The sequence below is a fragment of the Quercus suber genome, unplaced genomic scaffold (genome assembly GCF_002906115.3).
Source record: "Quercus suber isolate HL8 unplaced genomic scaffold, Cork oak 2.0 scaffold_98, whole genome shotgun sequence".
In the NCBI taxonomy this organism is placed as follows: Eukaryota; Viridiplantae; Streptophyta; class Magnoliopsida; order Fagales; family Fagaceae; genus Quercus; species Quercus suber.
Window position 1 is genome coordinate 236,524 of NW_027069563.1, and position 12,446 is coordinate 248,969.

General features: G+C 32.4%; 2 protein-coding genes across 2 annotated transcripts; both read left to right on the plus strand.

Moving 5' to 3' along the window:
- The first annotated feature begins 596 nt into the window (after positions 1–596).
- LOC112005499 (uncharacterized) lies at positions 597–1,839 on the plus strand. Its single transcript, XM_065774743.1, has one exon. The coding sequence runs from the start codon at positions 691–693 to the stop codon at positions 1,591–1,593; it is 903 nt and encodes a 300-aa protein (XP_065630815.1). The 5' UTR covers positions 597–690; the 3' UTR covers positions 1,594–1,839.
- A 7,452-nt stretch (positions 1,840–9,291) lies between these two features.
- LOC112005533 (gibberellin 20 oxidase 2) lies at positions 9,292–11,730 on the plus strand. The gene is made up of 3 exons (XM_024037798.2): positions 9,292–9,833; positions 9,985–10,306; positions 11,458–11,730. Exons 1-3 carry the CDS (start codon positions 9,292–9,294, stop codon positions 11,728–11,730), a joined length of 1,137 nt encoding a protein of 378 aa, XP_023893566.1.
- Positions 11,731–12,446: the final 716 nt, after the last annotated feature.

The following is a 12,446-nucleotide window of genomic DNA, read 5'->3' on the forward strand; positions in this document are numbered from 1 at the left end:
ATAAGAATCGCCTTAATTTTATAATAATATACCTTTAAATTAGACAATTATAAATTTAAAAACATATTTAGAATAATGTTTCTTTTAAAATTTAAATGTAGTGACACCATACTATTAAGAAAATATGTGCTCTTTATTTTAATTCACTCGAAATTAATTAACATATTTTCTTTAAAACAAATTAAGGGTAATTATAGGTTTATATTGTATCAACAATGTAAGTCTCACACCATAGACTAAACAAATATGAACAATATTATGCGCATTTGTGTAGTTTATAATGTAAATCTTACATTACTAATATAGAATTGCTAGTACAGTAAAAACTAATTTTTTTTCTTAAATATGCTATAATAACTCTTTTTTCAGTGGTAAATAGTAAAGGGCAATAGTCACTTGAAAGATTGATAAGCATCTTCCTCAAAAAAAAAAAAAAAAAATGATAAGCATGAATAAAGCAACCACCATCATTCCCACTACATAACCGTTATACAACGGACTTCATACCCGGCAACCGAATTCAAATATATCTGAAAAGAAAAAGAAGAAAAGCAAAAGCTACCCTCCACTTTTGCCTTCCTTTTTTTCAAATTCAATATAAAATTGGTCACCCCTGTTCTATATGCCTATACTGTCTATTGAAATTTGTAAGTTGCTACCTTCTGAATAATCTGAACCAAAATCCATCAAATGGGTTCTTGCATTAGCAAATGCAGACCCAAGAAACATTCCCTAGAAGATTTTAACAATGTCCAAGACAAGCTTGTAATCTCACAAGCTCCCAAAATTCCTATTCCTTCCTCAAACAAAATTTCTCCTTCTCCTCCTTCCCCAACTAGTTCAACTTGTTCCATTTCTTCTGTTACATGTGCCACTAGTAACACTACGAGCTCAACATCATCCTTGTCAACTGCAACTTCAGCCTTGAGCTCCAAGGATAGATCATTCTCCAATGACTTCTTGTGGTCATGTGTCAAAGAGAATCCACATATAGTTCGTATCAATTCACTCAGGGAAAACGCTCGCTCGCTAGCGCCCACCAAAGCTCATGTCCAAAAGTCAGATTTACTAGCAAAAGCAATCGCGGAATTGGAGAAACAATCACTCAGAGGGAAGGTAGTAGGGTCTCAACTGCAGAAGAAGAGAGTTCGGTCAAGCTCACCGTCTCCTCTAACACGACAGAAGAGTTTTCGGAAGGAACCTGAGAGGCTTAATGCTGCATATTCTCTACCGAGTAGAACATTGAGGTCACCCTCTCCTAGCCGAAGATTTAATGGTGATAGATATGGTAGAGTTTTGAATAACACTGCAATGGAAAGTCATTCAAAGCGTATGCTTGGTTCTAAGTCCAATTCAGTAAGCAGTGTTTCCTCATCAGTGAAGATGGAACATCTTAGGCCAGCTAGTCCTAACAACAATTCAAGTCGTCTACGCCCTTGTTTGAGGAATAGGGAGACATGCATTCACCGAATTAGTTCTAAAATAGATGAAATCGCAGTTATAAAAGCACTGTCTCAGAATGACGTCGACTCTATTCCCTTAGAGGATATTGATAATCCTCTCATCTCCTTGGATTGTTTTATCTTTATTTAAATTTAGTGTGCATGCATATGGATATATATATAGTCATACCATTCATTCTTTTTTCCTTTTATTATTTATCATGGCTTCGTTTATGAGCAGGTTTGAAAATGATCAACTGGATCAAATTTCATTTTTCTCTGTGTTTGTTGAGATTATATGTATTTTTCCCAATTCTCTGTTTTAATAATTCTTTTGTGCAGAAACATGTTATATGTACTACAATATAATAATGTTACAAGTTTTGTTAGTGTGTTCTTTTGGTACTGAGTTTTATGAGTTTCATTTTTTTTTTTCATTAACTTAAAAAATATATGCATTGCGGAATGCAGAGCAAGTTGTTGGCATATTGTGATCATAAACCAAACATTGCCAATTCAAAACAATCCAAACAATTCGAAAAATATTGATTTTTATTTGGATAAATCCCGAGGTATACCAATAATCTAGAAGCAAGCTTTGAGCGAATTAGTAAAAGTTTATGTTGCGAAAAAGTGTTGAGAGTAGAATAATACACAGGCGTCAAGACAATGGACGAGGTTACAACAATGATTGCACCAAAGTAAATAAATTCATAATCGACAGGCTACAATGCCAGAAGAACAATCATGGGCCAATTAAATCTCTATTTATACTCCAATATACGTTACTTAAGTAGCTGGGAGTGCCATTAAAGGCACCCAACAGCTATACAAAAACAAGCTATAAATAAGCCATCAAACGCTAGGAGAAAGGTACGCATACCCAAAATATACAGAATTACATTCTTAGAGCCTGTTTGGATGAAGGTGATCTTGGATCATATCACTCAGTTTTCATAATTGAGTTCTCAAAACACGTGAGTCCCACAAAAAAATATTTGTTTGGCTTGGTTTTCAACCCTTGTTTCATCACTCAATTCTCTGATTTTTGAGTGATGAGTTATGAAAACTGAAAACATATTTTAAGTGTTTTCAAGTTATGGAAATAAAGTTATAATGACATTTTTGTAATTAAACCCACATACCCAACCACAATGTTTTACAAACAAACAGGTTTTTTATTTTTCAATTTTTTTTTTTTTTTTTCATTAACTTAAAAAATATATACATTGCGGAATGCAGAGCAAGTTGTTGGCATATTGTGATCATAAACCAAACATTGCCAATTCAAAACAATCCAAACAATTCGAAAAATATTGATTTTTATTTGGATAAATCCCGAGGTATACCAATAATCTAGAAGCAAGCTTTGAGCGAATTAGTAAAAGTTTATGTTGCGAAAAAGTGTTGAGAGTAGAATAATACACAGGCGTCAAGACAATGGACGAGGTTACAACAATGATTGCACCAAAGTAAATAAATTCATAATCGACAGGCTACAATGCCAGAAGAACAATCATGGGCCAATTAAATCTCTATTTATACTCCAATATACGTTACTTAAGTAGCTGGGAGTGCCATTAAAGGCACCCAACAGCTATACAAAAACAAGCTATAAATAAGCCATCAAACGCTAGGAGAAAGGTACGCATACCCAAAATATACAGAATTACATTCTTAGAGCCTGTTTGGATGAAGGTGATCTTGGATCATATCACTCAGTTTTCATAATTGAGTTCTCAAAACACGTGAGTCCCACAAAAAAATATTTGTTTGGCTTGGTTTTCAACCCTTGTTTCATCACTCAATTCTCTGATTTTTGAGTGATGAGTTATGAAAACTGAAAACATATTTTAAGTGTTTTCAAGTTATGGAAACAAAGTTATAATGACATTTTTGTAATTAAACCCACATACCCAACCACAATGTTTTACAAACAAACAGGTTTTTTATTTTTCATTTTTTTTTTTGGGTGAAACCGAGCTACAATGTTTGACAAATTCTCTGTTTTTTTTTGGTTGAAACCCAGCCGCAACTTTTGAAGTTGAAAATTGGGTCTGAGTTAAGGGGAGAAACAGGGGGTTTGAGGAATTAAGGTATTTTAAGTGATAAGTGATGAATGATGAATGATGAATGATGAGAATTAAGTGATGAAAATTAAGTGATGACAAAACGGGCTCTTATTCCTCTAGAGTTATTGAGAAACTTTCTGACTTAGCTATTAGAGAATTATTGGCTAACACCACTCTATTGCATTTTCTCTCATCTTTGTAGGGATCATTACCTCGTCTAATCCGTAGACGAGATCCACGACTGACGACCATTTTTAAAGTCATGAAGTGTTACAAAAATATAAGGAGAGGGATGCCGCGTGAGTAGTCGTCCATAACCATCAGAGCTCTCATGCATAGACTACTCACAAAGACTCATTTCTCTAGAAGATTCCCATCTCACGTCACAAACGACTCACATAGACTTCCCTCTTGTTATTGTATTTGCCTTTTAGTGTTTAGGATCTTTGTAAGGCGAGTTTGCAAATAAGTAGTCTGCTTACAATTAATCATTGCTTATCTGTCAAGCACGTATATAATAATAAAAAAAATTAGATAAAAAAAAAATCGTGATTTGGACGCGTTAAAACACATTTTTTTTGTTAATAAAAATAAAATAGTTTATGGAAAACGTAAGCCTATGTCAATTTCTACCATAAATGTCTTTATTTTACGGCCAATAAGAAAATAATTTTTAGTTGCCCTAAACATCCATAAATATGAAAAATATTTTTTAGAAATCAATTTTCTTCGAACCAAATACATCTTTAGTAATGTGGAAACTCAGATGGTGATGTGGCAACTTGGCCGAGGTGCCAGAAACTCAGCCTGGCCAAGCTTTCTTGAGTGGGAAAGCAACAAAGTCGGCCAATTATTCATATGTAAATCTCATAAATTTCACCTACCACCATTGAGATTTTTGGATTCTATCTCTATCAAAAAAGTATTTTGTATCAAAATTCAGTAAGTGTGAGACATATTAGTAAAAAATAATTACTTCACTAACAAATAAAAGATATGTACTAGTGAGTAGTTAGTTTTATACACATGTCTTTTATTTATTGAATTTTAATACTGTTAATATAGTATCATTTGATACCAAATATCTTCTCATCCTTATAATTAGTACGAGATAAATATAAAAAACAATGGGGTTTCTACGTACTAATTTAAATATTAAAAAAAAAAAACCATATTATAATAATAGACCAATCCAAGGCCCACAGGAATGGTATGATCACGTTACTCTACAACACAAGTCCTTAGAAAGTTCTTTTGTCTAGACTCTAGACAAGTTCTTCAATAACTTACGCATCATAGGGTCCCCGTCAACACACCCTCTAGAGCCTCTTAGGACTTTCTAGTTTTGTAGGTATTTGCGGACAAGGTTGCACTACCGATTAACTATATCACTAATTATTAGAACAGTCCTATTCAGTGATGATGTTAGGATTTCAACTTTATGGGGCAAGATTAAAAATAATAGTAAATTTTTTTTTTTGACAAAAATAGTAAATTTGAACTAATTTGAAAAATATTAATTACTATTTTTATTACTTATAATAATCAATTCATAAATTTAATAATAAAAAAAAGAGTTGCAAAAAATATATATAAAAGAAAAAAAAATAAATTCATAGTGAATAACAATCAAATTATGAGAATAATCAAAATACATCAAGTTTAATAGTGTAATTTGAATACTTAAAATAAATTAATTTAAAAGTTTTAAGAATATTAACAATATACCTGTAAAGTGATATACGTAACTAAAAATCATGAATGTTTTTAAAACATGATGTAAAATTCAACATTTCTTTTTCTATGATGTGAAGTGGTTAAATTTGGGCTTATAGCAAAACTCAAAGTTCGAAAAAAAAAAAAAAAAAAAAAAATTAAGAGCCGCAAGAAAAGTTTAAGTGGAGGCGCCCTTTTAGTGCAACATATATTACAAGTACATAAAAGTGGGTATTATTTGTTTATTTATTTATTTTTCAAATATGATATGATTTCAACTAGCGACATCTATTTCATAATGATGGCTCTTATTATTATGTTAAGACACCAATCGAACTTTAGAATTAACAATGAATTTGAATTTCAAGTTTTTTATTTAACAACAAATAACTTTGTGAGCTAATTAAAATCAACAAATAGGTTTGTTTTTCAGTTAACCAAAACTAGAGTTCATTATTTTATTAATATTATGTGAGACCCACTCTTTAACTACTTGACTTCATAATGATGGCTCTTATTATTATGTTAAGACACCGATCAAACTTTAGTATTAACGATGAATTTGAATTTAAAATTTTTTATTTGACAACAAATAACTTTGTGAGCTAATTAAAATCAACAAATAGGTTTGTTTTTCAGTTAACCAAAAACTAGAGTTCATTATTTTATTAATATTATGTGAGACCCACTCTTTAACTACTTGACTTGCGGTGAATGGTGAAAATTGACATAGCTGTGACAAGTAGAAAATTTTGGAAAAAGTTTTTAAATAGGACCCTAGGAAAAGTAAAAAGTATATGATTTCACTTAAAACATAAAGGTTTTCTGAATTTGTGCAAAGATAAATGTCCTTATAACACACTTCAACTACTACATATTATCCAGAAATTTTTGGGGAGGTCTGGGGGCAATTGCCAACCTGCCCCCTGGCTCTGCTACTGTGCTAGGGCTCCCATTTACATTTAGATTTAAAATTACATTTAATGAGTGAGGTCAAGTTTCTGGAATTTTAAAATTTTAAATTGAAGGATGAGTGATAAAAAGGTTTTATTTATGTATTTAATTATTTTTTGCTAAATAAAAAAAGTAGGACCGTGGCGTTAGTCACTTCCTATTTAGTAGGATCAAACACAAGCATCCCACATTGGCATGTGGCCTTAGGTCTTAATTTTGTCTCAAACCCAAGAATTGATAGCGATACGAATTAGCACTTACCAGAACACTCTCCACCATGATATGGTAGAGATAAGGTTTGAACTCAATATTACTTGTTCAAAAATTGTAAGATACTATGACCTATAAGTAGTGAATCTAACTCTTAATAATTGGTTTTTAATACAATGTTTATCACAGTTTAGTTCAATGGATGCGCCCCCACCACCAGCATTAATTGATTATGTGCTTACACATGTCATCTCCTGCTTCATTTAATGGGATAAAGGAAATGGTTAAGCAAGTTTTAACTGTACAGAACAAGTAGGGCAAGCATGTCGTAGAGATGTTATGTCTTTAACCGCTGCTTCATTTAGTGGGATAATACAGATGGTTTAGTCTGTTTAGCTAAATGGGACAGGTAGGCCAAGCATTTTGTCCTTGCAATAGCAATAAGACAATTAACTTCACGTGACACGGTCTCTGTGTATTTGGTACAAAATCAAGGAATTTAGAAATAGATATGCATGCCGGCCAAAACACTTCATTCTTCTATGAGCTTTCTGCTCTATCTTCTTGATGTATTCTGGCCTCTACCGTAGCTAGCAGACCCTATTATTATTGGTGAGGAAAAGTTCAAGGAAAATTGTTGTCACGACTTTTATTACAATTCTTAGGTGGTCGATTACAAATACAGATGGTTTAGTCTGTTTAGCTAAATGGGACAGGTAGGCCAAGCATTTTGTCCTTGCAATAGCAATAAGACAATTAACTTCACGTGACACGGTCTCTGTGTATTTGGTACAAAATCAAGGAATTTAGAAATAGATATGCATGCCGGCCAAAACACTTCATTCTTCTATGAGCTTTCTGCTCTATCTTCTTGATGTATTCTGGCCTCTACCGTAGCTAGCAGACCCTATTATTATTGGTGAGGAAAAGTTCAAGGAAAATTGTTGTCACGACTTTTATTACAATTCTTAGGTGGTCGATTACGAGTGGTAGAGAAAAATGATTAGGTCAATGTAAAAATAATTGACCACCACTCATAATTTATCACTTTATCTAATTGTGGCAAAAATAGTGATAAATAATGTAGTCGTGGAAGAAATGTACTGTTCATTAAATTTTATGATAATCAGGAAGTAGTGACATATATATGACGAGGCAATAGAAAAAGGATTTTCCTTGTTGGTCAATATATGCCAGTTCCACCACATTACTTGATTAGTATATGGATTTTTTTGTGACAATTGATACTCTACCATCAATGATTCCCAATTACATATTTACATAGCCAAAAAAAAAAAAAAAAAAATCCAATTGATTACAGATTTATTTTCTTTTAATAAATAAAACAAACATGCTCACTGCTCATGATCCAAAAAACCAATACCAAGTATAAAGAAAGGACGCCCGTTTTGTAGTATTCCAAACAACTTAAAGGATCTTGGCTATGGTACAAAAATGGGATTGGTATCAAAAGAGCATTTAAATCTTTGCAAGGCAGTAGTGTTAGTTATTTAAATTTGCATATAATAAGAGACGAACTCTTTTAGTTAAGAAAATGATCAACTAATTAAGAATATCCTCTGGAGCACTTTTGAGTAGTGTTGACATTTTTTTTTTTTTTTTTTTAAATCGGAAGTGTTGACACACTTACTTTATGCAACGACGACAAGTGTGTAAGGCCGGCCATTTCTCTTTTTGACGACTCAATTAACACCCAAAAGTTCTCTCAAATAATTTTTTTTGGATATCAAGTTCTCTCAAATAATGAAGCCTAGCTACATAAAAGTAGCGTTGTACCTTAGGTAGCAACAAAAATGACCCACAAACAAGACCACTCATTTCATTTGAAGTTTACTTTACAATAAAAACAATTCAATTCAGGGTGGCACAGCAGTTAGAATCAATCTGGTGGTGTGCATCCAAAAGTTAGGAGATTCAAATCTTTTTGACATCATGAGCCGTGGAGTGTAGAAAGAGAGAATTGAATACATAAGTGATCAAAGATATCGTCATTTGAAATATGCTGAGATTATTAGAAATTTTGGTATAAAAAACTTATAAACTAACTTTGATAATTAATGTGATTAATGCCATTTTAATTAATAATAGATAAATGGGTTGGATTCAAGTTATATTTGATATTAATTTAAGTAATGTTACACTACTTAATAATTTTTTATTAAAATAATATTTTAAAATTCTTTAAAAAAAAAAAAATCTTTGATACATAATTTTAAACTATAAAAAGTAAAAACTTGAACTTTATATATTTAATTGATGACATAATAATTAATTTTTGATTAAAAGTTAGCAAGTATGGAGAGTATATGAAAATAATGTAATAAAATGGTGGACATGTCAAACTTTGCAATCAATAAAAAAAATATTAAATAATGTAATATTGTTTAAAGTTACCTTAGTGGTAATTTGAACCCAAAATATCTTAATTATTATTTTGTGTTTGACATAAAATTATAAGGATTATGTAATAGGATGCCTAGTATCACTCTTGTAATTTATAAGGGTTGGACTTATTGTCAGTTGAAGGTTTATTTTAGAAGGCTTTTATGATGGCATGTTGCAGGGCTAGCTGAACATGTTTAAGAATTTCTAGTATGGGAATCATTTTCATGCATGCTTTTATTTGAATATGTAGCCCTTCACTTTTCACAACAGTCCAGCGTTCTATTCATGGCCGCACTCCCGGCACGGCCCCCCAATGAAAGACCTTAAACTTTTTCACCACAGTATCAATCTTTTTATATATAATAAAGTTAGTTTGTTTTGTCCATTTCGGTTTATTTCTTCCCTACTGAGCTCTATATAAACGTAGTGTAGTGTAGTGGCTTACAACACCAACAAGCACTTGTATCCATTTGTATCCTTCTATATTCCCAATGGATTCATGTGCCTCTACCCTTCTCCTTTCCCCTCTTGTAGAGCGAGACGATCAGAAAGACCATGGCGATTCTTTTTTGCTCCCATCATTTCTTCAGAAACAACCCTACGTACCCATGAATTTCATTTGGCCAAAAGGGGACCTAGTTGAAGCTCAGCAAGAGCTTAAAGCGCCCATAATCGATCTTGAGGGTTTCCTTAAGGGTGATTTGGTGGCAACAGAGCGTGCTGCAATGCTCATTAGGGCAGCTTGCTTGAGCCATGGTTTCTTCCAAGTAACCAACCACGGGGTTGACCCTTGTCTCATCAAGACTGCACATGATCACATGGATCAGTTTTTTAAGCTTCCTATTAGCATGAAGCTTAGGGCTAAGAGAATTCCTGGTCGTATGTGGGGCTATTCTGGTGCTCATTCTGATCGTTTTTCGTCAAAATTGCCTTGGAAGGAAACACTATCCTTCGGTTTTCATGAGAATGACTCAGACCCTGTTGTGGTAGATTTCTTTAAATCCACCCTAGGGAAGGATTTTGAACAAACAGGGTAGGACTTATTTATTTATCTTAGTTAAAAATGTCATAAAGTATAAATTGAACTACAAGACTTAAGACAAGACTTATTTAACCATGCAACATGTAATATTTATGGATTTTGGTTCAAATACTAATAATTCATAAGCTTTGTTTCTTTGCAGAATGGTATACCAAAAATATTGTGAAGCAATGAAGGACTTATCACTTGCAATCTTGGAACTATTGGCAATCAGCTTGGGACTTCATCCATTGCATTATAAACAATTTTTTGAAGATAGTAGCTCCATAATGAGATGTAACTACTACCCGATTTGCCAACAGCCAGCCCTTGCCATTGGCACTGGACCACATTGCGACCCGACTTCCCTAACCATACTTCATCAGGACCAAGTTGGAGGTCTTGAAGTATTTGCTAACAACAAATGGCAGACTGTTCGACCTTGTCATGATGCACTGGTCATTAACATCGGTGATACCTTCATGGTAGGTTTTGAGAGTGAATAAAAGCTTTTCTATTTTCTTTGTTACCTATGTAATACTATTAATTATGATATTACTACTTATTTTTAAGATTCATTTCTGGAGAAATATTTAATTTTTATTTATTTAAAAGTGTAGATGATATCATGATATTTAAAATGAGGGATGATAATTAATTTTATATGAGTTAATATTATATTTAATTTTTAGTATTTTCAAATGAGATGTTTAAGATTTCAATTCTTCTATTCCACTTAAAATGAATATATATAATTTTTTTATTTAGAAAAAAAAATTGTTTGTCATGAAAATGATATTTCTTAATAACAAAAGCAAAAGGAGAGAATCCTGACAATAATGTTGCAAGTATTATTAGGTGATCCAATAATGTTATGACTATTGTTTGGTGGGCCATAAGAAAGTTTCTATTTTAAGCTTTCCACTATTGTTTTCCCCCTCTCTAAAAATAGTGCAAAGATACTTCAATATTTATTTTACTGCCTTATCATAGTAGAAGATATCTTTATATTTGTTGACTTTTGTATAAGAAGATATTTTATATGTATTGACTTTCTAAAATCAAATAGTAATAAACGAAACTGTAGCAAACTACGCAATGATTGAAAATATATATATTTCCCCTCCTAAAAAACCTGGGTATAACCCTAAAATAACTTTTATTATAAATGGATGAGAGAGAACACTCTGTGAAGGCTGATACGTACTTAATCCAATAGAAAGGATCCAAGATACTAAATTGTACTTTCAGATTGGTGCTAATGTGCTATCATGATTCATGCTCATTAGTTTGGATCTTATGACAAGTGGCATGTTATCATTCAATAGTCAACTCCAAGTAGTTGGGATAAATTTAATTGAGTGACTAATTTCAAACAATTTTTAAGCTCTTTAGGACCAGTTATATATGATCATATTTAAATATCACAAACGATGTGGCTATTGGGTACGTTTTCACAGTGAATTTGGGTTTTAATAAGGTTGCAATAATTGCAAAACCAGCATGAGATAGATACTTTCTTTCTTTTAATGTGCCAACAAACATGAACCTCACATATATATGTATATTTGGATTTATATATGTATTATCATGGTTGAGATGTGGCAGCAACTATTGGTTTTTGTTGGATGCGCAGGCATTGTCGAATGGGAGATACAAGAGTTGCCTCCATAGGGCAGTGGTTAACAGTTACAATGAGAGAAGATCGTTGGCATTCTTTCTGTGCCCACGAGAAGACAAGGTTGTGAGACCCCCTGAAGATCTTGTACGTCTTGATGGGACAAGAAAGTACCCAGATTTCACATGGTCAGATTTGCTCCAATTCACACAGAAACACTACAGAGCTGATGATGCTACCCTCCAAAACTTCACTAAATGGCTCCTATCTTCTGAACCAGTTGATGTCTAGCCGTATCTTTTATATATAGTGTCTTATATGGGTGCATAATCTACAATAAGAAAAGTATAATGATTATGATCTAGTCTACTCTAACCGAGGAGTTATTGCTACGTTGATTTTGGGTATTCTGCAGGCAATGTGTATCCATTGTGTTGAAAATCAGAGAGATGTTTTTGGTTGTATTATTCAGTATAGTTGCAGTATTTTGACCTGTTCAATAAGGTGAAGGAGCTAGTGGCTATCAATCATGGTTATGTCACCTGCCTACTTCTGTATTTTACTATTTCTTTTCTTTTGTTTTTTGTTTTATTTATTTTTTAAATGAAACCTATCCAAAGACTTTACAAACTTATTTCCTCATTATTTTATTTGTTCTCTATTTTATTTTGGGCTATCTTAAAATATGATAATAAAAGAGAAAAAAGATGAGTTCTTTAGAGAATGATTGTTGTAATTGAAGCTTGTTAGGTTCTAAAAGTTTAGAACAATTGTAGCAAACCGTGAGTACAAACTTGTCTAGATATAGATTCCTAAGTCTATAGGTTTGATTAGATAATGCTCAATGTGTTACAAGTCAGAATACAAGAACATTCAAACTACAAAAAGGAGAATTCAATTTATGAAAAGTTTGACTGATCGAGAAATAGGTTTGACCAATTGAAATTTGCAGACATGAAATTTCTGCAGAATTTTATTTCAGCCCAAACTCTGTTTAAACATTTTAG

Excerpts from the sequence above, each read along its gene's own strand:
- LOC112005499 (XM_065774743.1), top strand. The coding sequence starts at position 691 with ATGGGTTCTTGCATTAGCAAATGCAGACCCAAGAAACATTCCCTAGAA.
- LOC112005533 (XM_024037798.2), top strand. The coding sequence starts at position 9,292 with ATGGATTCATGTGCCTCTACCCTTCTCCTTTCCCCTCTTGTAGAGCGA. Across the intron at positions 9,834-9,984 it reads AAGGATTTTGAACAAACAGG|AATGGTATACCAAAAATATT; the intron begins GTAGGACTTATT and ends GTTTCTTTGCAG. Across the intron at positions 10,307-11,457 it reads ACATCGGTGATACCTTCATG|GCATTGTCGAATGGGAGATA; the intron begins GTAGGTTTTGAG and ends TTGGATGCGCAG.